Genomic DNA, 25,863 nt, shown 5'->3' with positions numbered 1-25,863 from the left:
CTGTGAGTGTATTTTGTAGTGAATAAAGTTTGGGGTATATCTAGAACTTCTGTATATCTCCACCCGATACTCCAGCCTCTAGTATAGGTTGGTCAAATTAAGTGCCTGATCTTTTAATGTAGTTTAGTTGATGCACCTGTATGTTTCAAATTTTTTTTATGTTGTTGTATTGGATAGATCATCTGACTTCTCATTTATTATGTTCCTCTTCGCAGCAATCTGCAGAGCGCTGTGTAAGCACATTGCTTGATCTCATCCAGACCAAAGTAAATTATGTGGTCCAAGAGGCGATTGTTGTCATCAGGGACATCTTCCGCAAATACCCCAACAAGTATGTCCAAATTCTTCTACCCCTCTTCTTCAGATCATTTAGGAAATGTTTAAGAAGGGCCTTTGAAATTGGCTAGGTAAGAATTATTCTTTGTAATGTAACTGGGCATAATAGGACACTTTATGAAAAATCAGAAACATATAAAGTGGTTAACACAGGGATTAAAACCTGGTTTTTTTCACCCTGTTTTATTACTTTTAGAAGAATTGAAGCTCTATCTGAATATGCACTGTCACTGGAATATATTGAAGTTAACCAGGTTCTTTGGTTTAAGAGACAAAATTACTGTTTCTAGTCTGGATGCTGTTGTTGTCTAACTCCATTTTCCTAAAAGTAAAGTGATATTTCTCTTCCTCTGCCATGAAGACAAAATGGAATTATAGATAGGAGAATTCTCTGATCTAGTTATAAGGAAGATTCTTAGAAATATAAGGTAATGGTATTATCTTACACCACAGGTTAATTTTTCCTTGTGAAAAGAATATCTGATGAGCCTTTTTTTTTGGTGAGGAAGATTGGCCCTGAGCTAACATCTGTTGCCACTCTTTCTCTTTTTGCTTGAGGAAGGTTGTCCCTGAGCTAACTTCTGTGCCAGTCTTCCTCTATTTTGTATGTGGGTTGCCACCCCAGCATGGCTTGATGAGCAGTGTGTGGGTCTGCACCAGGGATCCAAACTCTGCCGAAGCAGAGCAGGTGAACTTAACCAGTGTGCCACTGGGTCAGCCCCCGATGAGCTTCTATAAAGGTTTCAGGACTAGTTATTGAAACATAATTGAGGGGAAATTTAAAACATTTATAATCTCCTGGCTTAAAGCCTATACATTCTCTTGACTAAAAGCCTTTATAGTTTGGTGGTTTGCTTTAGGATACCTCGTTTGTGGTTTTGCCTTAGCTTTTGTTGTTAAACACAGTTCTCAGTTTTGTCCTCAGTAACCATAGTCCGTTTTGTTACATCAGGTATGAAAGTATCATTGCCACTCTTTGTGAGAATTTAGACTCACTGGATGAGCCAGATGCACGAGCAGCTATGATTTGGATTGTGGGAGAATATGCTGAAAGAATTGACAATGCAGATGAGTTACTAGAGAGCTTCCTGGAGGGTTTTCATGATGAAAGCACCCAGGTAAGCTCTCACCTTTATCCTATGTTATAGATCTTTTGGGGAAGATTTCAGAGAAAGTAAAGGATAGGCACTTACGTGTGTGTGTCTATGTATGTATGTATACACACACACACACAGTATGTTCATTTTTCTCCCAAGAGGGGTGAGCTTTTTCAGTTGTGCTGATTTCTGGCGGAACAAACCTGTGTAACTTAGACCACTGGTTCTCAAACCGTAATGGGCCTTAGAAACACCTGGAGAGCTTGTTAAAGCACAGGCTGCTGGGCCCCACCCCTGGAGTTTCTGGCTCAATAGGTCTGAGATCGGCCTGAGCATATTCATTTCTTACAAGGTTCAAGGTGATGCTGCTGCTCCAGAACCATACTTTAACAACTCCTGGCTTAGAGCAGTAGTTACCACTTTTTAATTTGCTGTCCCCTGAAGATGATTACCCATTCCTATTAGTAATAGTTGTGGTTCATTGCAGCAGAATGTTTACCTGGGGCTGGGGAGAGGGCCAGCATGTATAGTTTGAAAAGATTCTCTGCTTTATTAGACGCTTTCCCATTTCTCTCTCCTCTACCAAAATTGAGAGACCTGAGATAATTTATTAAACCCTTTTTCCCTGGCATTTGTATGCACTGCAAATTGAAGTTCATATATATAATCCACCATAGTAATTTTAATAGGCCTTTACAAGGAACACATACAAGCCAGTAGGTTCATGGTTCAGCAGCCCACTCATAATTGGCTGTGATCTGACATAATTCTCCTGTCTTGGCTCTTGCCCCAGTGTGACAGGTAATTTCCTAATTCTCTCGAACTTGTAGTTTCTAGTGGAAGTAAATAATGAAGAACTTGGTCAGGAACCAGTTTTATTGCCATCAGTATATTAGCATGTACTTTAAGAAATACAGGTGATTATCTGAGCCAGAAACAAATAAGCAATTTTTTTATGCGAAAAATGCAATTTGGGGGTAGGAGGCTAGTGAATTTTCAGTTGGTGATTACCTTTGATTGCTATTACTGATATTGACTGAGTTTTGACCTTTGTCTCTTAATCAAAATCAGAAAGACCCCATAGTAATTCATAGTTGGGGAAACACCACTTTGGAAATGATAGAATGGAATAATGCACATGCCTTTCACTTTATTAAATTCTGTCTGGTTAGGTGCAGCTCACTCTGCTTACTGCCATAGTGAAGCTGTTTCTCAAGAAACCATCAGAAACACAGGAGCTGGTACAGCAGGTCTTGAGTTTGGCAACACAGGTAAGAACCCTGGAAAAAACATGTGGTTGATTTGTCTTGGTTTAAATTGTAGGAAATTACAAAACTCTTCCCAAGAAGGTTCATTTGGGGAAGTTTTTTGTTTGTTTGGGTTTTTTTTTTGAGGAAGATTAGCCCTGAGCTAACTACTGTCAATTTTCCTCTTTTTGCTAAAGAAGACTGGCCCTGAGCTAACATCCATGCCCATCTTCCTCTACTTTATACGTGGGACGCGTACCACAGCATGGCTTTTGCCAAGTGGTGCCATGTCTGTACCCGGGATCAGAACTGGCGAACCCCAGCCCGCTGAGAAGCGGAACGTGTGCACTTAACCGCTGCGCCACCGGGCCAGCCCCTCATTTGGGGAGGTTTTAATTGGAAGGGGTGCAGTCTATAGATCTTGTTAAAATATAAAAACAATGCTGCATACACATTCCACTGAATTATAGTTGGTTGGCCTTTTTTGTTTTTAAAGATTGGCAACATGTTACCTCAGGTGCCAACCTTCTCTCTCTTTTTTTTTTCTTTTCCCCAGAGCTCCCAGTACATAGTTGTATATTCTAGTTGTGAGTGCCTCTGGTTGTGGTATGTGGGACACCGCCTCAGCATGGCCTGATGAGCCGTGCCATGTCTGCACCCAGGATCTGAACCGGCAAAACCCTGGGCCGCCAAAGCAGAGCGTGCAAACTTAACCACTCAGCCATGGGCCAGCCATGGTTGTATGGCTTTTAAATGAATCGACTGACTCCAGTTTTTATGACAATTAATGAAAATTGAACTTAGATTCTTTAGTGTTAATGAAGGACATACATATGTGAAAATGACATTGAATCTCATGGTCCCTCCTTCTGAGTGATTTAATTTCAGCCTTCAACTAAAAGTACCATGTAGAGATGGTGAGTGCCTCAACAGAGATCTCATGTATTGTTTTACCTTCTAGAGTAGTTGTCTTTCTCTTTAAAAAACTATAAAGTGTTTATACAGCTTCCTTAATTATTTGATGGTTTTGGTCCTTATTGGGATGGGTTCTGATTTCAGGAATGTGGGAACTGACCTTAGAGATCAGATCACTGTTTTAGATCCACAAAGATCAAAATAATTACTTTTTCCAGTGTAACTAGTATAGTGATCATAAATTCATCATGCTTTAGTAATGTTCTCAATTGAATTGGGGAATAGGCTGGCTTTAGCAGGCTGTCAAGAGTTAAGATGTGTGTCTACATATGGAATCTGATTCAGATACTCAGTTTACCATTTTTCTCTTTCATCTCTTTATCAAAATTTGAAACCCTTTCACAGTACTTGGCCAAGTTCTGAGTGTCATCTTTCCTATTATTAATTTTACGTCTTTTTAAATTTGTTTGTAAGAGCTGTTTGAAGTGTTTTTAAAAACTTCCTTTTTGGAGCCAGCCTGGTGGTGTAGTGGTTAAGTTTGCGCACTCAACTTTGGTGGCCCAGGATTATCAGGTTTCAGATCCCGGGTGCAGACCTAGCACCCTTGTCAAGCTATGCTGTGGCAGCATCCCACATAAAATGGAGGAAGATTGGCACAGATGTTAGCTCAGAGCCAATCTTCCTCCCAAAGAAAATCTAAAACTTCCCTTTTAAGCATCTTTTTTTGCCTGAAGCAAAGCAATTTCCATAACCATCAAGGTAGTGGTTATTTAATATTATCTGTTATATTATTGAGTATTATACAATTGAGCATTCTAGACTTCCTAGTCTAGACTCTTGATCACCCATTTGTATCTCTGTTAAGAAGGAGTCGAAACAATTTTCTAAAGAGAATTTTGGCCTTGCTCCCTCTCTGCTTACCTCTAAATGGACAGGGATAGTCTTATAATCAAGCAGGAGTCTTTGGTGGGTTCCATTCTCATCACAAGTTCTCAGCTCTGTCTCTGTCTCCATTGTCTGTTAAAGCCTATGTATCTGTATTTAACAGGCAGCATAGGAGAGCTGTACTTTGGATTATTCTGAGTTCAAACTCAATCTTCTTACCTCCCAGTATTTATCTAAATTTGCCTGAGAGAAAGTGTTTAGGGAGGATTGCTTAAAAGGATGCAAGGACTCTCTGTTCTTACAGATAGTTCAAATTCATCACTGAATCAAGCCAGATTAGTAGAGAGCTGTGTATCTAGACTGAGTTTTATTTGACCCTTAATAGAATTGCTTTTCCTGAATTACACTGATAACATGTTCCTGTGGTAAGGGTTGTCATGAGAAACTATCCTATTTGGGTCTGTTGTCAAAGTCATTGCTTATGTCATTATATGTTTTTTTTCTTTATGAGACCCCCATCAAAAAAGTTCCCAACCAATTTTGGATTCTCCTGTACAATGGTGTGTAATTAACTGCCCCTCTGAGTGGCTTACCTGACTAGACTTCTTTCTCATATCAGTTGTTTGAAAGTTTTAGAATTGAATTTAAGAATCTCCTGTAGAAAATGCGTAGATCATTGTGGCATGCATTTTTCTGCCTCTAGTTCTCATTTATGTTCTCTAGCCTTAGATGCATTTTTGTAAGCTTTGCTAAATCCTTTTCTAGAACAGGGCAGGATATAAATAAACCATCAGACATTCCTGATTCAAGACTTTCTGTACAAGGACTAGTATAGAATCTTAATAACAACAATCATTTTTATAGTACTTACTACGTACCAGGCCTTCTAGCAAGCTCTTTACATATTAACTCAATCTCCATAAGGATTGCTACTCTTACTATTCCTATTTTATAGATGAGGCAACTGCAATATGGAGAGGCCCACTTAGTATGGGGCAGAGCTAGGACTCAAACCCAGGCAGCCTGGCTTCCAGGATCTTTGCCCTTATCCACGATGCTATGCTGCTCTCTAGTCTGACGGTGAAGCATGGCTTTGAGGACACCCATTCCCTACTTTCCCTGCCTGAAGCACTACTGTGCATAAGCCAGTATGTATAAGTGAATTTTGTAGTTTTAAGATCATCGTGGATGATTAATTCATACCTGGCTATAAATAATTATTAAGCAGTTTCTCTAGGCTTGCCTTTTCTGTCCAACTAATGAGATCTGAGGAGTTAACGTAAAAGAACAAACACTTTCATATAAATTTTTTCCACTGGGAGTTTTCTCTGGGAATTTTTTCTCAACTTTGTGAAATAAGAACCTAATATTTTTGGCTGTAAGTACCAATTTAAGTTGAGGGCAGTGTGATCTGCTGAACTGTGTTAATTTGAATTGAGTGGTAGGATCCTGCGTCTGCCACATCCACTGGTTCAGAACACAACCGAGCAAATTTCTCTTCAATACTGCTGTTCCTCTATCTCTGCAATAGAGTCAGTTAATACTATTCTTTACCTGTGCTGAGAATTCTGTGAGTGTAGTGAAATCTTTGTGCTTCTAATTTTAAATAAAATGGTAGTATAATTAGAAATACTCTTGGCGGAAAGAAAATCAACCCTTGAATCCATGGCTTCATTTTAAAGGTTTGTCTTTTTTGCTTTCATAGTTATAGAGGAGTTAGCAAAGAATATACACAGAAGTGTCCAGAGTTTAGTAATTATCATTTTTAGTACGTGGAAGATAAGTTTTCATCTTAGTTTTTCTATGAACTAGCGACCACCATCATCAAAAGCACGTGTGCTTCTTGTTAAACATACTAATTCCTCATTACACAATCTTATAAACCATTATAATCCCAGTAAAATTACTTAGGGAAAAAAAAGAGGGGGTGAGCACCACGATGAAGTGTATTCAGGAAATTGATAAACAATAACGTACACTTGAAATTACACGATGTTATAAACTATTATAATCCCAATAAAATTACTTAGAAAAAAATAATCCTTGGGCCCTACTTCTGACATAATGAATCAGTATCTCTGTGATTTGGCCCTGGAATCTGCACTTTTAGTGGCTCTCCTTGTGTGTTGAAATGTTGATGCACATTATAGTTTAAGAATTACTGTTTTAGAGCTTGCCTGGCAAGAATTGTTTTGCAAGCTCTCAGATTTTTAGAAATATACCATTTTCTTGAGATCCTGATGAGGTCCTATGAGGCTAGCAGTACAGTAGATCCAAAACCAAATTTTCTAAGTCACCAAACATGTAATGTCACTCTAAAACATAAAAAGGTGGTTTTCTTGTCACGAGTCTCGACTGAGCCTGATTTGCTGTTTCCTCCATGTGAATAGTGAGGCGCTGAAGGCGCTTATAGTAGGCCCGGCGAATCCCCCCTCAGAACAGCAGGGTTCCAGCAGTAGAGATCCTTGCCCACTCTTGACTGTCAGACTTGGAAAATTTGTGCTCATTCCTCCTAGGACAGTTTTTTTAAGTCAGTCTCTGTTAACATTTACAGTGTGTCTACTCTTTGATCCAGTGATTCTGTCTCCAGCAGTTTGCCATATTAGTATTTTGAATTTGTTGGGGGGGACTCATAAGTTTTTTTCGTGGAAGTATATAACTTTGTGAATCCCCACAAGAATTGGGTTTTTTTTGCTGTTTGGTTAAGTATGTGCATGATATATGAGAGAAATAATTTGAAGTAAAAAGTATTTATCAGTATATTATTAAACTACATTATTAAGTTTATTTTCTACCTTAACAATAATGGAATTTTCCCAGTTAGGTGATGTGCAGTGTTTATTTTAATTGTGAAATAAAAAGCATAGTTAGTCTACAAATTTTAAATGATATGCTTTGGGGACTGAATATATATATTAAAATTTAACTTTTAATTTATATATCAATAAGAGCTGGGTTGGGATTGCTTTCATGACCTGATATTTTGAGATACTTGTATTCTGCTCTTTTAAAAAATCAACTTGCTTGTGTTGTTTTTAAGCTTTGTTTCCAAAAGAGAATCTAAGTGAGGAGGTTTCAGGCTGCTATTTATAAACACTCCCTCAGGAGCACATTCACCCTCCCAAAACAAAGCAAAGCAATACGAAATCATCTACATTGGATATTGTCACTGTTTCCTTTTTTAACCCTTGCCTTTTAAATACCACAAACATTTTGATATGCTATATAGAGCATATATGTATTCATTTCTATTAATAATACAACCTATGAATGTGATAAAGATTATCTTGAGGTAAAACTTATCATTTTTATACTGTATTAACTTGCTGTGTATATCTCAGTATACTTTATGCTTTTTTGTCTTCAACCAGCAGTTCATTATGAGTGAAAATTAAATAAAATGTAACTAAGAAAAACCATTTAAAACCATGTAGTCAAAACCATCAGGGGTCACTGCTGGTATTGAGCTGAATGATAAGTGCCTTAAGTGGCTACATCATGAAACAGTTCATCTGCTTACTTAGAAACTCACGTGGAAGCCCTCAGATTGGCCTAGTTTAAAGAAAATATTTTTGTATGTGTGTATTAACTACAGAATTGGAAATGGACTTATTGTTGCCTTTAATAACATGATACCACTGGAACAACTCATGCATAAGTAATGCCATCATATAGACATACTCTGAGAGGTAGATACCAGGATATTTCTCGCTACTTTGTAATGATCACAACAATAAAGAAATAATAAATAGGGGCCGGCCCTGTGCCCAAGTTCGCACGCTCCTCTTTGGTGGCCCAGGGTTTCACTGGTTTGGATCCTGGGCGCAGACCTAGCATGGCTCATCAGGCCATGCTGAGGTGGAGTCCCACATAGCACAACCAGAAGGACCTACAAGTAGAATAAACAACTTTGTACTGGGGGGCTTTTGGGAGAAGTGGAAGAAAAAAAAAAGATTGGCAACAGATGTTAGCTGAGGTGCCAATCTTTGAAAAAAAGAAAGAAGAAAAGGTAGGAAGGAGGGAGAAGGAGGCAACAAGCTCATTGTCCATCCATAGGGCACTAGTAAAATAATGATGCAGTGCTGCGTATACAGTGGAAAACTGCAGCTGGATATGCCAATATGGAAAGCAACTTGCAAAGCAATATGTATAATAGGACACTAGTTTTGTATAAAATAAACGTATGCATGTGTGGGAGCTGTCTGGAAAGATATATACCACACTGTTAATATGGCTGTTTTGGGGATCGGGAGTTAAGTTGGGGAAGGGTTGGATGATTGGGGGAGACTTCCTTTTATATTATACATTTCTAAATTGTGATATGGCACTGATAATAAGTTTATTTTAGCCTTGAGCATGTATAAAATTATTTTAAAACCACAACGAAAAAGCAAGACCACTAAATTCAAGTGTCTCCCCTTTTGCAAGCACTTAGTTACATGCTCTCTTTAACAGTTTTTTATTATTTAGATAATAGTATCTCTCACACTATATTGCAACGAGTAATACTCTGTGGGCTCAGAAAAGTCAGGCACTGTGCATTCTCTCTTTATTTCCAGGGCCTAGTCAGTGTCTCCATAGGTGATGCTTAATAAATATTTGAATGAAAAAAGAAGGTGTGTGTGAAATATATTTAAGATACATTTCATGAATAATCCTAATGTTTATAGCAGTTAAAAAACTTTGTTTTTATATTCCAAGGCCATCTCAAGCAGTTAATTTTTACTGGATCAAACTTTATTTTCCTTTTCCCAACTTCCCTTTGAATTTGAGTCTTAGGACTAACCCATCTCAATTTACTGTATATTTAAATTCTTCAAAACATTAGAGATTACAGAATTATGACTGTACTAAAACTATATCAAGTCTAAATATCTTCTTAACCGCCAACTCTGCATAATTCACTACAGCGTTGCCTTGATAATAAATCTAGCAGTTGGGTTTCTGTATGGAGGAAAAAAGTTCCATTTAAACCTTCTTGCCTTTACCTGTTCATTAGGATTCTGATAATCCTGACCTTCGAGACCGGGGCTATATTTATTGGCGTCTTCTCTCAACGGACCCTGTCACAGCCAAAGAAGTAGTCTTGTCTGAGAAGCCACTGATCTCTGAGGAGACGGATCTTATTGAGCCAACTCTGCTGGATGAGCTTATCTGCCACATTGGTTCTTTGGCTTCTGTGTACCATAAGCCTCCCAATGCTTTTGTGGAAGGAAGTCATGGAATCCATCGCAAACACTTGCCCATACATCATGGGAGGTAAGCAGGGGAAGTAGGTTTGATCGAGAAGTGACTCTGTTTAGACAGAGTTGGTTTTCCTCATGCTTTTATAGCCTAGAAGAGAACTTGCTATGCATTTTGAAAACCTACTGTACTGCCCTGGGGGCTCCATCTGAATACCAGTGGTCATACATGCAATGGGTGAAAGGCCCCTCTGTGTTCTAATTAGGGAGTAGGTAAGATTATGGCTTTAGAAAATTGTGGTGAAGACCTCCTAAAAACTAATAGTGTGAAAGTTGCCTAAGTCTCCAGTAAGATGAGGCTAGAAATGTTCCCAGAGTTGAAAACTTGGAAAAAAGCCTGTAAGTATACTTAGCTGTCTTTATCCTTTACTGTAACTTTGTTGAAACTTATGGATAAAGTTAGCAGATACTGTTTGTCTTATGCTGTAAAGCTGTTAATGAAGTAATATTTGCAGGATTGTTTTATAGAAGCACTCTAGATTCTGTGTGAACATAGTTTTCTAGTCACCTTCCTTTTTTACCAAATTACATTGATCGTATCAGTAAGGAAATTGTCTTATGAACAGGCTCTCAAGTAACATGAAACTCGTGCTTTTTAACTGTTTTAAAATATTGATTTGGGAGGAACAGTACTCTAATAAACTCTTACAATGAGTATCTTGGAATCTTTTCAGAATCTCCTTCCTTCATTAATTATAATAAACTTTAAATCTAAGTAGAATTTGATCCCAGAAGGGTTAGAGTAATTGCACTTCATCAATGAGTGTCTCAGACCATTGTCTAACCTGTATTGCTGTTTAAGTGGTTCACGAGTAGCCAGAGAATAGGATTATTGCTTTACAAATTAGCGTAGTCAACATTCTAGGCTCTATTTAAATAGACTGCAGGCACAGACAAACAAAAATGAAAGGGCAATACCCAGTAAAATAATTATTAATTTATTAGCCTTTAATTGAGTTGAATCTTTGGTTTGAGGGCAAGTGCTGTGATTTTCATCCAGAGGAGGCTTCTGGCTTCATAAGGGTTATGCCTTGTAATAACAGGATGTTTCTCCTTATAGGCGAGCATATTTAACAGTCTCTAGATATGACCATTTAACTTCTAAGTACAGCTCCCAATCTGTGCTTCAAGTTTTGATAATAGATACGGATTTTCTGTCGTAACTTGCCTCTGTAACCATATTTATATGCTGTTTAAATCACCTTTCTCCTGATAACTTTTGACCCTCAAATGGAAGGGGAAAAGTGAAACAAATCAGCAAACAAAAACAACTCTTTCTAGAACACAGGAAACAAACCAGTGTTTGAACTGTGTAAAAAGAAACACAATCGCTTACATAAGGTCTTTAGCTGATTAATTACTCTTTAATTTGTTACCTTCACAATTCCTTATATAGTTCCTTTTTGGATAACCTCTTTTTGGTTCATTTCTGCTTGTTTTGTGTTTTTAAAGCAAATGCAAATGTAGAAAAATTCCCTTTGAAATAAATAAGGATGATATATTGCCACAAAGAGCAAATATACTGACATTACGTAGCTCTCTTCTGCAGCACAAGCTTAATCAGTGATATGCCTCTGCCGAGAAACACAGCAAAACTGTGAAACTTTACTCTGCTTCTTCTGGAGGTTTAAAAGAGCTTCCTTCACTAGGCCTTTTAAAATCACCTCGACAAGAGAGAAGTGCCTTTTTCTTTTTTGAGGAGGAGGATTAGACCTGAACTAACATCCGCTGCCAGTCCTCTTCTTTTTGCTGAGGAAGACTGGCCCTGAGCCAACATCCGTGCCCATCTTCCTTCATTTTATATGTGGGATTCCTGCCACAGCATGGCTTGATATGGGTGCTAGGTCCACGGCTGGGATCTGAACTGGCGAACCCCAGGCCGCCAAAGCAGAGCATGCAAACTTAACCACTGCGCCACCAGGCCAACATATTATTTTTCTCATCATGTGTTCTCTCATACTTCCTAAATGGCACATGTCATATGATGATAGAATTTCTTGTGCAGAGAATACTTTTTTTTTTAAAGATTGACACCTGAGCTAACCTCTGTTGCCAATCTTTCTTCTTCTTCTTCTTTTTCTTCTTCTTCTTTTTCTTCTTCTTCTCCTTCTCCGCCTCCGCCTCCTCCTCCGCCTCCTCCCCAAAGCCCCCCAGTACATAGTTGTATATTCTAGTTGTGAGCGCCTCTGGTTGTGCTATGTGGGACACCGCCTCAGCATGGCCTGACAAGCGGTGCCATGTCTGCGCCCAGGATCTGAACTGACAACCCTGGGCTGCTGAAGCAGAGTGCAAGAACTTAACCACTCAGCCATAGCGCTGGCCCCCAGAGGATGCTCTTAATGGAGATTTCATGTATTTTTTGCCAGCTGTATATGAAATTGCTTCCCGTTTTGACTTCTTTATTGATTTTTGGCTATATCCCCACCCCCCCAATACTTCTTATCTTGGCTTCCTTGACACGTTTTCCTCCTATGTCATGTTTCTTAGATTGTTTTTCTCTCTTTAATCTTTGCAGTTCTGCGTTCATTCTCTTCTCTGATCATTAATCTTGGTTATATCACAAGGTTCATTCTGAGCTTTCTCTTTCTGTGCTTCTCTATTCTGTTAGGTTATCTACTAAACATAGCTACTGCTGATGTATTACAGTTTACACCACGTTGTCATTTGATCCTCCCTAAAATAGAACCTTGTGTTTTGGTGACATTGTTATCATTTTATTGATGAAGAAACTTTGTCTCATTGAAGTTGTCACTTGCGGAAGATCATGCAACTCGTAATTAGTGGAGCCAACACTTGATCTCAGTCTTCTTATTCTGGACCCCCCTGCTCTTAGCACCACACCCCCCGTGTTGCTCTGCTGATTTCACCTGAGATGTGCATTGAAATTCCTGCCCAAGTTTACCTCTCCGACTCTGACTGCCAGTCCCTTGTCCTTAGCTGTCTCTTGGAGCTCTCTACTTGTTTTTCGTACTTGAAACATAACAATTAGAAACAGCATATTATTTTTCTCATCATCCCTCCAGATTCCTTTAAAAAGATTATAAGGAGCACTCTAATCTTTTGTGTCTTAGCTTTTGTTTGTTTATTCTCTGAGTTTGAGTCTTCATTCTTCTTTGTCCTTTATGTTTAGGGTTGTCAAAACCTACCTAGGTTGTTTGTTTTTTTTTAAGAAAACATTTGTTTATTAATGGAATTTTTACGGTGGTTTTTTTTTCTTTTTACGTTTTATTATATAAATCTTAGAAAACATGCAAGATAGAATAGTATAACAAACTCACGTGTACTCATCACTCAGCTTCAACACTTATCATTGTTGGCCAGTTTTGTTTCGTTTATCACCCCCATAATTTTTTAAGGGAGCTGTAATATTTTAAATCAAATCCCAGACCTCCTATCATTTTGTCTGTAAGTACTTTACTTGCTATCTCTAATATATAAGGACTTTTTAAAAAATCACAGTATACTATCAAACCTAACAAAATTAGAAATAATTTGTTAATATTCAATAAGCAGTTTGAACTACTTTTAGATTTTCTTAATTGCCATTCTCTAGTCTCTTTTAAAGTTTATCTAAGATTGGTTTTACTTTTTTCTTAAATGTTTGGAAGAATTCACAGAGAAGCTATCTGAGCCTGGAATTTTCTTCATAGGATTTTTTTTTCACTTTTTAAATTGATATATCATTGATGATTATCTTAGTATTAATGATGCACTAATATTTATAGCTCAATAGATTTTTTTACATACACACACACACACACACACTCACTCATATAACCACCACTCTGGTCAGATACAGGATATTTTCAGCACCCTAGAAGATTCCTCATGCCCCTTTGCTGTTAATACTCACTCTCCAGAGAGAACCACTGTTTTGACTTTTATTACTAAAGATTAGTTTTGCCTCTTCTTGAACATCACGTAAATAGAACCACACGGTATTTACTTTTCTGTGTCTGGCTTCTTTCGTGCAACATAATGTCTGTAAGACTAATTGATGTTGTGTTATCAGTTGTGTGTTCCTGTTTATCAGTATATGCTTTCCCATTGCCTGAATATGCCACAGTTTGTTTATGTCTTCTCCTGATGATGTACCTTTGGGTTGTTTCCAGTGTAGGGCTCTTTATGGATAAAGCTGCTGTGAGTATTCTTGTATATGTCTTTTGGTAGACTTCACTCATTTCTCTTGTGTATACACCTAGCAGTAGGATTGCTGGGTCATAGAATAGATGGATATTTAGCTATAGGAGACACTGCCGGTTTTCCCAAGTGATTTGTCCGATGTACACTCCTTCCAGCAATGTGTAAGACTTCGAAGTGATCCACATCTTCAGCAGCACTTGGTTTTGTCAGTCATTTTAATTTTAGCCATTCTGGTATAGATGTGTGGCAGTATCTCACTGTAGTTTTAATTTTCCTGATGAGTAAAGATAGCTAATGTTAAGAGTGTAAGTTATTTGAGGACAGGAAATATATTTCCTTTTTTTTTTTTTTTTAATATTTCCCCCAAATTCTCATTCTGGTGCTTCCTCATAGAGTGAGTGCTCAATAAAATTGACTGACTCATGTGGTTATATATTATACATTTATTTTCATTTTAGCAATTGTATTTTGATAAAAACAAGAATTGCTATCATCTCTTCATATACGTCAACAAATGATTATAAAATAAGAGGGTTTTTTTCTTCCTTTGTTTTTTTTTTTTTTTAATTCTTCCTTTGTTTTATATATCTGACATTCACTTGTTAACCTTGTTATTATGTCCTGGATGAAACTGACTTTTCTCTTTTCCCCTCTTTGTGTGTGTGACTGCAGCACTGATGCAGGTGACAGCCCTGTTGGCACCACCACTGCCACCAACCTGGAACAGCCTCAGGTTATCCCCTCTCAAGGTGACCTTCTGGGGGACCTTTTAAACCTTGACCTTGGTCCCCCAGTCAATGTGCCACAGGTATCCTCCATGCAAATGGGAGCAGTGGATCTCTTGGGAGGAGGACTGGATAGTCTGGTAAGCATTTTCTTCCTTTCTTTTGATTATTTTTAATTCTTGATATGCCAAAGAACTTTGTATAATTCAGCTTTTTAGACCTAGATCTTTCCTTGATGAGCAGCGCCATGTCCTTTGATAAGGGACAGGATTATCTGTCTTTAGACAATTAATTGATACTGTCCGTTGTTGGTATGGGGTATGTCTGAAAGTGTATAGGTTTATTCTGTTATTCTGCCTCTAAATGGAACTTTTGATGTTTAACCAACCTATTGTTCAGCAATCTTAATGTTCAGTATCCTTTCCAGAGCTTGTTATTGCTCCTGCTTCTTAACTCTGGATAGCCCCTGTAATTCGCCTTTTGACCTGAACAGCATTTAAATGACCTCATAGAGGTCATCCTATTTTGAGGCTTTCAAACGTTTGTCTTTTTTAATATATTATTGGCTGTGCCCTGTCTAATTCTGAAAGGTTTTTGAGGCAGGCATTTGTGTAAAAAATGTACCTTTATTGCATTTGGGAAGTACTGCTTGGTCGGTTCTTTTTTTCCCCTTCTTCCCCCACCCCCTGTCATACTTCCAATTTAATTAGCTTCCAGGATTCTAATACTAAAAGGCTCCAAAGTCCAGAGTATCTGTGAATATGTGCCACCAGTGGGAACTGAAATTAGTTTTTGTTGCTGTATAAGATAAGTGAGAAATATTAAGGATGACTTTCCATCTGTGTAGAGAAGGCCAGAAAAGTCACAGGTCTCATCATATTGCTCCCTGCAAACTAGGTCCTTAACTGTGGTGGGGTTAGGGCGCTCTTTTAGACACATGCAAAAAGCTGTTTGTCAACCTGATAACTATAAAGATGTCAAATAAACTGATGTTTCCCAACATCAGAAAGTGGAAGGTAAATGCCGTGGATAGGAAATTATATGTTCTCAGAGATTTCATAAATAGAACAACCTTACTTTTAGCTATACACACTGGCATTTTCTCTTCTACTTTATGAGCAGTATTATGTCTGGGATTTCTGCCAGCCCGTACAGGTACATTTACTTTTTGGCTGGCACAGAGTCTAAGGAGATAGGGTTATGGTCGTATCTCTGTGGGTTGTACATTTTACTAAAGGAAAGTCACTGCTTCGAGAGTCTGTACACTGACCAAGCTCTGGACTCCAGCTTATAGTGACACAAGTGAGCATTCCCAAGTGACCACAGACATATAAATGTTTGTTTTTCATATTTGTATCTTTAATGAATGGAGTTGACTGATTATATAAGAAGAATAGTTTCTCAGGTCATTCTGCATTGCCTTATAGCTTCCTTATAGACTCAGGAGGCTCACGAATGTTGAAATATTCTTGAAGACTCCCAGAAATCCCTTTAAATATTGAAATAACTCTGTCAATGTGTCAACCATAAGTTAAATGTTACATCCTCCTCAGGTTTATGCCTTAACAATTCTAGTTATTCATTTCCCTGGAAGCGTACGACATGATGGACTCCTTGAACCTGAGAATGACAAAGAAATTAAGTTTGAAGGATGGAGGGGAGAAGGATGCCCTATATTTTGAGTTTGCCTGGCCCAGGATTCTACGCCTTTGTTTCCTGACCCACTTTAGTATGGAAGGAAAGAGAGAGATTTCCATTTGGCTTTGTATTAGCTCCTACTGGCCCTTAACACCAGTGAGTTTTCTACTTGTGTTTTACATGGCTCTCCAGTCATCTGCTACAATTCCCACAAGTATCCTTCAGATAGAAAAACTATAGAACTTTCTTAGATTGTAGTAGTCAAAGTCACACATGGGCCTTTTTCTTTTTCTTTTTTGTAAAGGGTGTTCTTTTTGGTGGGGAGTAAGTTGTTTTTCCAACTGGATTTCTAAATACTATAGAACCTTTGCTGTGTACGTCCACTAATGTGCCTGTGTAACTCTAAAGTTTAGCTTTTTCTGACTTTGAGATTTAAAATGTGTAGCCCCAGAAAGTGTTTACATGCAGTTTTCTTCAACTTAGTCTGTGATAAAAATATATCCCAGAAATCAAAATGAGAAGGAGTAAAAGCCCTTCCTTTTGCTTTGGATCTATATGTGGTTAAATGTGTCCTCGCTCAGAGAACCAAGATTTCTTTTAAGAGAACATCACAAGGAAGGCTTAAATCTGGCTTTGTGGAAGAGGAGTTGCTAAGGCAGCAGTAGACTATGCCATTTTTAAAATGCTTTTTATAGTTCTTGCGTAAATTATCTAATTTAAAGAGAAAAAGAGTCCTCAAGGTTTTCACTCAATCTATATGGATGGTACCATTTCCTGAATGAATCCTGCCTTACAGCAGTGCTTCTCAAACTGTAATGTGCATTTAAATCTCCTGGAAATCTTATACAAGACAGGTTCTGATTTAGTTGGTCTAGGTGACACCTGGGAGTCCACATTTCTAACAAGCTCTCGGGACCACATTTTGCACGTAACAACATGGAATATCTGTGACTGTTGTGAACCACTTCCGTTTGGTGTGTGAACTATAGCTTTTGGTGAACTCAGATGCCTTTTTCTCTTCGCTTCAGTAGTAAACACACTCCTGGAAAGAGGACTCCTCCTCTGCCCCAAATTGAGGGAGGGCAAGAAACTCTTGAAATTATTTTGTTAAAGGTCTTTCTTTTAGTCTCTAGGAAGAACAGTGTTGCTAAGAGTGGTAGAATTTGACCTAGACTCCTGTTTAAAATATGGCCTAGATTAGAGTTATGTGGTTGTCTGGCTAGCATCATAGAGGTACTTTAGTGTTCATTTCAGAAGGGCTGCCGACAAGGCCTGTAGACTGTTTCTGCTGCTTTTCTCATTGGTTTCTAAAGAACCTTACCTGTAGAGGTCAGTGGTGTGCTGCTGATGAAGCATGGTAGCTACTTACCTTTTATTCCAAGCTTTGTGGTTCTCAACTCTAGCTGCATAATTAGTCCCACATGATTACCATACTAAAAAAAAGACTACAAGTATTTGGGCCCAACCCTTGGGCAATTAAGCAGAATTTCTGGGAGATAGGACCTAGACATTGGTATTTTTAGAAAGACACCCAGGTTATTTTAATTTGCAGCCAAAGTTGAGAAGATTGAGCCAAATGAAGTTCCAAATAGAGTTAGGTAGAGATGTTAAAAATTGATCTCTAAGCCAAGATAGTCATTTCCACAGAAGAATTGTATTCTGGTGAGCCTTTTAGGCACCTCCTACAAAAACAGACCTCCCTGACTTTATTTTTGTTCTTCCCCCTCAGAAAATTTTTCCTTTCTGATGTGCTGTTAGGTGATCCAGCTGTCAGAAATTGGCCAGAAGTTAAATTTGACCAATTTAGATTTAGATGCTCAGTCCCAGGGTGCTTTTTACCCTTGCTCACTTTCTGTAATTGGAGACTGAAAATTGTTTTGTATTTTGAGTTGTCTACCCATTTCCTATTTCTCTGTCCTAAAACTTGATATTCACTAGAGGATATTGTCTTCCCTTTTTCGTATCCTGCTGATCCTCCTGTTAGATTTGTTCACCCTCTTTCATTATTGCACTTTTGAAATTTTCAGACTTAGTGAGTTGTGACTTTTTTGTAGAATTGTCATTCGGGAAATAGTTATCAATTTATGTATGCATTATTATTTTTTGCCACAACATACCTGAAGGCTGCACACTTCTTCCATAAGTAACAGTTACTTAGAACAACTGTAAGAAGAGTGAGGAGGCAGTGATGCAAAGGAAACGTGCACACCATGCCTCCCAGGTGATTCTTAGATGCCTTGTTTTTTTTTGGAGGCAGGTATCTTTGGAAATCATTGATTTAGGCAGAGCTTCAGATTTTAACAATGGAATGCTTCTTCACAGGACGCAAATCAATGGATTTCCTACATATTCTTTTCAGTCTCCTTACTGGAATATCCCCATCCTTAGTTTCTGGTTGCCCCTTTTTTTTTTTTTTTTTAGTGTATTCTGTTTTGCTTGAATTCTCCAGATAGTTTCTCCCTTCTGTTAGTATAAACTTAACTGTTTCCTTGATGTGGAATGAATTCAGATGGTAAAACTTACATGGTTGCTCTGTTCTACATGTAGAGCATGATAGTGTACTCTTTAGTTGAAGGCTTGCAACAGTGGTTATTTGGAGGTCTTGTTTCTTTGTTTTAGAAGCCATATATGTGTCTTCTGATGCCTTTGATACTGAATCTAAGAAACTGCTCATTCTGGGTAGTGTGACTTTCCTGACAGTGCAAATCCTTCTGAGTTGGTGTAATGTAGGAAGTGACCTGATGCCCATGTGCATAACTCTTGCATACGTGTTACAAAGGTACACCATGTGCTAATGAGTCTAACATCTGTGAGGATCACTAAAGTAATAATTGAATCTCTATTATTTATTGCCTTTACTTCCAGGCTGACATCAGAGGCCTTGGTTAAATTATGGCTTTTTGTTCATCCAAGGTGCTGTGCGGTATTCTATTTAGATAAATGATGCTATTGTGCATCAAAAATGGAAAGGAAGCCTTGTCCATAGTGCCTTTTCTCTATACTGATGAAGAGTTTCCTGCCAGAGAAATGTGCTCTCAGTGTACCCAGCTGGAATGCAGTGGAATAGAGGAGAAACTGCCTTTTCCTGAGTCCAGTGTATGTTTTTCAAAACCTCCCACCCTGTTTCTTACAGGTTTTTACCTGTCAGATATTTTGTCATGAGCTATTTTAGTAATAATTTTGAGGGTTTTTTTAGCTCATGGGAGATCCGTTGTGCGTACTAGTTTTGTATCTTTGCATTTCTTCCTTTGGGAAAGATTTGCAGTGGTTTAAAGCCTTAGGTTTTAGAGTTGGTGGTATTATGGAGAGGTCTTTGTAGATTATAGCCCAATTTTGCCTGGTAAATTCTTCAGTGTGGCTTCTGTAACCGCTCTCTTTTTGTCAGTGCATAAATTTAGTCAAGGCTGGCCTCAGGCAGTTTTGGTAATAATTACCAGATATTGAATGCCTATTTCTGTGCTAGCCTCTGTGCTAGAACTTTCATAATTTCTAATCCTTAAAATAATTTTGCAAAGTTATTGGTATTGGGCCCTCTTTTACAGAAAACTGAAGGTCGCATAGCAAGTAAGTCCCAAAGTCAGGATTTGAACCCATGACTTTTTTAAAACTTCACAGTTTATCCTCTTTCTACTATCCTGTGATTCCTCCAGTTTGTTTGTTATTGTCATCTGGAATAGAGTCCAGTCTCACTAACTTTGGTCCTTCTCAAACTGGGGTACAGAGTCCCTGTTGTACACAGGGTGCAGGGTACATTTAAAGCTACAGGAGAAACTTGGCTCATTATCTTGTAGTGTCAGCCTTACTTGATGATAAGCATGTAAACACAGACTAAACACTGATGTGTTAAGGCTTAGAATGTAAAATGGCATGAACTTTTAAGATAAAGTATAAGGCTTGTTTGCCCAAAGCCTCTCCATGCCGTACCTTCCCAGGTGCCCTGGGTGTATGAGTTTGGGCTAGTGTGCCACTAGAAGGCACATGAAAGGTTGAGAAGTGCTGTAGAAGTGGATTCATTCACGAAAACAGGGACTAAGTAAGTTCATACATCTCTCTGCAGCAAAAGGAGCAAGATCGTTCATCTTACCCTCTTTGGAGTACTACCACGAAATCACATCTTCCCATCTATTTGGTAGGGAACGGTGATATAAAGCACTAGTACTTCCAGGGCAAATAAATGATGCGCAGGGCATTCTTCCGCTGAACACTGGCTATCAAAACTGCTTAGACAATACACTTCCTCTCTAGAAAAGGCTTTGGCCTTGGGGTAGGGGGTGGGGCCTCTTTTCCCCAGTTGGTTCTATTCATCTGTGTTGGCAATGTCGCTGCAGAGAGGGTGCTCTAGGTCAGTTGGTGAAACGATTTTGTCAGCCTTCTGTCCATTCTGTGATAGTTTTCTCCAATAAAATGATTCGTTTCAAAATTGTCTCCTGAGGAAATAATATTGCCAGTAGCCCTGTTTATATGGTTAGTAAAACATTCATTCACTCAATAAATATTTGAGTACTTATTCTATGTCAGGCTGTATTCTGTGTACTGAAAATGCAGTTGTGACAAGTCCTGCTAAGCTTGTGTTCTAGTGGGGAGAGACGGATGACAAACAGTATCCAGTCAGGTGGTAAGTGCTGCAAAGGAGAACAAGACATGGTGCGGAGCCGCTTCTGTGCACGTTTACTGTATTCAGTGCTGAGCTCCGTCTGACCCAAGAAACCAGTCATGGCCATTCTGAGGGCTGTTTGTCACGTTCTGTTCCCTGTCCCATCTCAGGAAGCAGTCTGTTACATCCTCCGACTTTTCCGTCGAGAGGCGTTCTTTTCCTTCAAGTTGAGGAGTCTTCGGATGATTTTGTATGATCTCAGCTTATTTACGCTATTCCACATCGTCTGTTCTCAGCCATCAGTTTGTTCAACAGCTTTTGCATGTTGTGGATTCTTTTCAGCAATTTGATTAGTTATATTTTATGATGCTTTTCTGAAGAGGTTTTTGAAGATCAACTTAAAATTTGCAACCCAACAGCTGTGAACCATATTGAACTACATAGGAGATGGTGTGTACCTTCTAAAATCTAAAACCCTGACAGGAAAAACACAGATTGATGTTTTTGACACCAGTAGGACTTTGGTATCAGTTTTATTGTTTGTGATGGGAGTCACTGTATCCTATTTTTACATCACTCTATTTTGACTCCTGACTAACAGAGCTATTGGTAAGTTAAATGACCTAAAGCGTTCCTTAGACTCCCTTCAATTAAATCAGGTCTGGAAAGCATCAAATAAAAGAGGTAATAACTCTAGACAGGAGCAAAGAAACGTCTGAGTTTAAGGTCTACACCTCTGATTAAGGGACTGTCTTCAGATACTCAGACAGCTGCACGGTTTAGAAGCGGGTGGGGATACTTTTGACTGGTTAGATGTACCTCAAGGGGCTAACCCAGATTGGTCATTGTGATCATTTGTGGGATTTTTTTTTTTTTTGGTCCGCTTAGTGGCCATCTCAATTGATATTGTTTTATAAAAGACTCTTTTTTCTTTTCTTGGAGTCAGGCAGACTTGTTCCCTTACAGAACCTCAGTCTTGAGATCTCTCTGTATTTGTGCTATTTTAGCATATTGCCAGTTGGATGACAGTGTTGCCTTTTGGTATCTACCTGAATTAGAGCTGTTTGCAGACTCAGCTCTCAAACTTTTGGCTCAACCTGGCTCTGCAGCAGAGCTCATGTAACCATGCTGAAATCTCTTTAGCTCATAAGTTACAGTAAGTCACCATGAAATCCCTGCTTCCCATCCAGTTAGTGAATTAACAGTGCAACGACACATTATTACGTAGTTCAGCATGAACTGAGCCCAGTTCAGCACTACTTTGGGCTTGGTGAAGTGGCCATTCTTTGGCAGCAGCCAAATATTAGTAGTATTCTCAGTGTCATTTAATGACTACAACTGCTATGATTTAGATTGGGAACTGGGGGCACAATACCACTAGCAAAAAATTTGGACTTGGGTATCAGCTACAGACCTTTAGGAAAATTCTGCTCAATCTTCAGCATTTGAAATATTCTTTTCCTGAAATTGTCAGTTCTCCTTCCTCATCTTCCTGAATTCCGATTTAGTTGGCCTGTAGTTGACATTATTTCCTTCATGGAGAGAATGGCAGCTCAGTAAGGCAATCCTGGGAACAGTGGGAAGTGGACAGCTCCAAGAGCCACTTAAAACCCAGTATCTGGACATCTGAGATTGAGATTAGAACCGTGCTCTGCACACCTAGCCCTTTTCACTTGGCTCCCACCAGCTCACGGGATAACAGATATCACTGAATTTTTGCAAGTCCTCATTTGACTGATTTGGTACGCTACCTGGTAAGTAATACTAAGCAGATGAATCTTGTCTGACTCCAGCTAATACCAGCAAGTGAACTAACTGAAATGGTAATAGCTGGTTCAGGCCAACATGGTAACAACTTTCCTGTGTTTTGTTCAGCTTTCCAGCTTTCTTTTTTTCTTGCTATCTTCATCATCCTTCTTGTCATTGTTGATAGGATAGGCCACTCGTTGGGTAGTTGGCTCCCATCCTTGTGACATCTCCCTATCTTGCCTATCACTTTTAGCATATTTTCAGAAAGGTGGATGATAACCTCCCTTAGAAACTTTTTCAGTCAAAAGGGAAGATGCTGAATAAAGTCTGAATAAGCTATAGTTTTGCTAGTTAGAAAACATGTTGAAATTGTTCTTTCCCTTTTCTCTCTGGACGTATACAGTTAGCTGGACCTTTATATTTCTGACCATATGTCTCTAATAACCTTTGGATCCTGTCCCTGTAAGATCAGGGTTCTTGATTCTGGGTTGAAGCTAAGTTGCATCTGATACACTGAACATAAGCAAAGGAGAATCAGGATTGCTTTTCAGTTTCTTCCATGGTTCTGAATAAAATTGACAAGAGAATGGGGGGGGCCTACATTCAGATCTTGTCCAACTAAGATAATATTCCTATAGTACTTAAAGATAATAAGAATGAAATCTCAGAAAATAAGGGCTATAAATGGGATTTATTTCCTTTGGAAATACCACCACCAGTGAGTGATGCTTCTCAATGTCTTTTACTGAATTTAGCATATTTGATAAAACTGCTATTTCTCTTCTAGTGTGTTTTTTCTTTCTTGCCATTGAATGCCAAACAGGTCCATAAAGAATTCCATCTCTTTGAAGCTTGGATTGTAAGCCTGGCCAGAAGGGAGGAGAGTGGTTGGGGAGAAAAGGGGTAAGGCCATCAGAAGGTCATAAAACCAGATCAGAGCACCAAGACAAATGAGACATTTTGCATCCTCCCCTTCCTTAGAAAGGGTTTTTCTTTCTCCTCAAGTTATAGCTTCCTTTGTATTTAGAAGTTGGCTCCAAAGTTATTTCCAAACAGGTAAATGTTGTCTGATTCCAAATAATAGTTAATTCTCTAAGGCAGTGGTTTTCAACCTTGTCTGTACATTAGAATCGCTAGGGGAGCTTTTCAAAATTCTAATGCCCAGGCTACACCCCAGAACAATTAAATCACTATTAATTTAAACAATTTAATATTAATTTAAACAATTAAATCTCTGGGGATGAGACTCCAGCATCAGTGTTTTGTTAAATCCTCCCACTATAAACACACAGTTGGTCGATTCCGTTGTGTATCTAAGGTTGAGGACCATAGTTAATGGAGCACAACTTAAGTAGTTATTAGTACTCTTAGAAAGTTTGAATCTTACTGTAAGAAACCTCCAGGTTTTTATTAAGGAGAAATTAAAAACTAAAGACCTCTCCTAATCAGTCTGCTTTTGCAAACTTCTTTTCTGTGACTTTCTTTTTACACGTATCTCCCCTGTGCTCCAGTCTTACTGGACTACTCCTTCTTCTGATCATGCTTTTATTCGTGCTTTGACAGCCTTTGTTTATGCTATTTGACAAATAACACCCCCCCATTTTTGCTTTTTATATTCCCACAGTACCACCTCTTTGAAGCTTCTTTTCATTATCCTTCTACTCTTTCCTTCAGAACGTCTCTTTTTTGCTTCAGTATATTCTGTATTGTTTTGTATTGACATTTTAAGCCTGTGTCTTATTCATCTATATATTTCCCTCATTACCTCATATCTTTACATTCCCCATAGTGCCTTGTGTCCGGTGAATATTGTATAAGTGTTTGTTTGAATAAAAGAAATTTTATGCTTTCAGATGTCATGTTACAGATGTACACTATTCTATAACCAGGAGAAAGCAGATGTGTAATACCTTTTTGCTTTCATACTTTTCTGGTTATCCAAATTCTTAGCTGTGATGACTTTTTTATTTGTTTACACATGTGATTTTCATCCTGTGTCCAACCATTAAGTAGTCTTCAGGAGCCAGATTCTGGAATGTTGGCTCTTTGAGGTTTGGCGTGCCTCATAGCTTATTATTGCAGAGCGTGCTTATGAATGCCAGTTGTGAAGCACCTGTCCAGCTTATTTTCTGTCATGGTGGAGACAGAATTTTGTCATAGATCTCACTATTTTTCAATGCAGATGATTTTTTAGATTTTTGCAAGCCTGCTTTATATATCTGTTCAGTGAGAAGATAAGTAAATCCTCTTTCTCAAGTCCTGAAGACCAATACAGTTTTGTTTTTTAACACAACCACAGCATAAAGATCTCCAAGTTTCTACCACTAAAGGAGAAGACAATAAATGAAACAGTGTTTTGTAGAGCAGACAAGGCGTTTGGTGATTCAAAGAGGAATTTTAGATGCACAGTAAGAACTAAGGAAGAGGCAAATGTGAACCTGTAGCAAAAAAAGTGGTTTTGCTTTTTAAACAGCACCATTAGTTGTGTGTATGTGTGTTTAGGTTTCTTCATGCCATCTGTTTTCAGCTTCGGTTCTGCTTTAATGCTATTGTCATGGAAGACTGAATTCAGGATGGGTTATACCAGAGCCCTGAGGAGAAAAAGGCAAGACTAAGACCATGTGGAGTTATTTTCCTATTACCTGGCTAATTAAGTTAGTCTAATTCTCCAGTAGTTGGCCTCCCTTTAAATGATCTACTCAAATAAATTATAGCATTTCTCCTTAGTAGTATTGACTGTGAGAGAGATTTGAAGCATTGCATGCCTTCCCACTTCCTCGGCAGGTAGGATATCTTCCTATCCAGCTGTTTTCTTTCTTAGGAAAGTTCTAAACTCTAAAAATCGTTCTTATTCCACCTATAATTTTTGAAGCTTAAAATAGCGGCTCAGTACTTGTTTGGTTCTCACTGTCTCAGTGGGACAGCAGGTTTTGTAGATCAAAGCACATTTTAGTTTTTCTTTGCTTTTCTTTTTGTTTCCCCCCTTAAATTTCCTTTTAAAGAAAAAATAAAACATATTCAAAACATTACTGCTTGGAGAGGGAGCTTCTTGGAATATGTAAACTCTTTAAGTCCTGTTTGAGTGTGTCTGTGTACCCCAGTGGAAAGATTGGATCTGAAACATCCCTGAGATGTCCCAGCTCCATCTTCTTTCCAAATTTTCTCAAAACTCCCACACATCATCACTACCACTAAATTCCCCTAGGACATATTTCTTTGCAATCTAGAATTTCTTTAGGCTTTGGGAGTCAAGGTGAATAGCATGTATTCCCAGCAACTTGGTAGAACAAT

At 38.5% G+C, this 25,863-nt stretch overlaps 1 protein-coding gene across 20 annotated transcripts in view; it reads left to right on the top strand.

The window, feature by feature from the left end:
• The window catches only part of AP2B1 (adaptor related protein complex 2 subunit beta 1), a 118,796-nt gene that overhangs the window by 47,429 nt on the left and 45,504 nt on the right, over positions 1–25,863 (top strand). For all 20 annotated transcript variants that reach the window (XM_070227625.1, XM_070227617.1, XM_070227618.1 and 17 more), the window contains 5 exons: positions 216–331; positions 1,289–1,454; positions 2,606–2,704; positions 9,480–9,739; positions 14,539–14,731. In XM_070227625.1, coding sequence (XP_070083726.1) covers positions 216–331; positions 1,289–1,454; positions 2,606–2,704; positions 9,480–9,739; positions 14,539–14,731 — 834 coding nt within the window. The remainder of the gene's footprint in view (positions 1–215; positions 332–1,288; positions 1,455–2,605; positions 2,705–9,479; positions 9,740–14,538; positions 14,732–25,863) is intronic.

This window comes from Equus caballus, chromosome 11 (assembly GCF_041296265.1).
Source record: "Equus caballus isolate H_3958 breed thoroughbred chromosome 11, TB-T2T, whole genome shotgun sequence".
Classification (NCBI taxonomy): Eukaryota; Metazoa; Chordata; class Mammalia; order Perissodactyla; family Equidae; genus Equus; species Equus caballus.
This window is presented reverse-complemented; position numbering and strand designations above follow the sequence as displayed.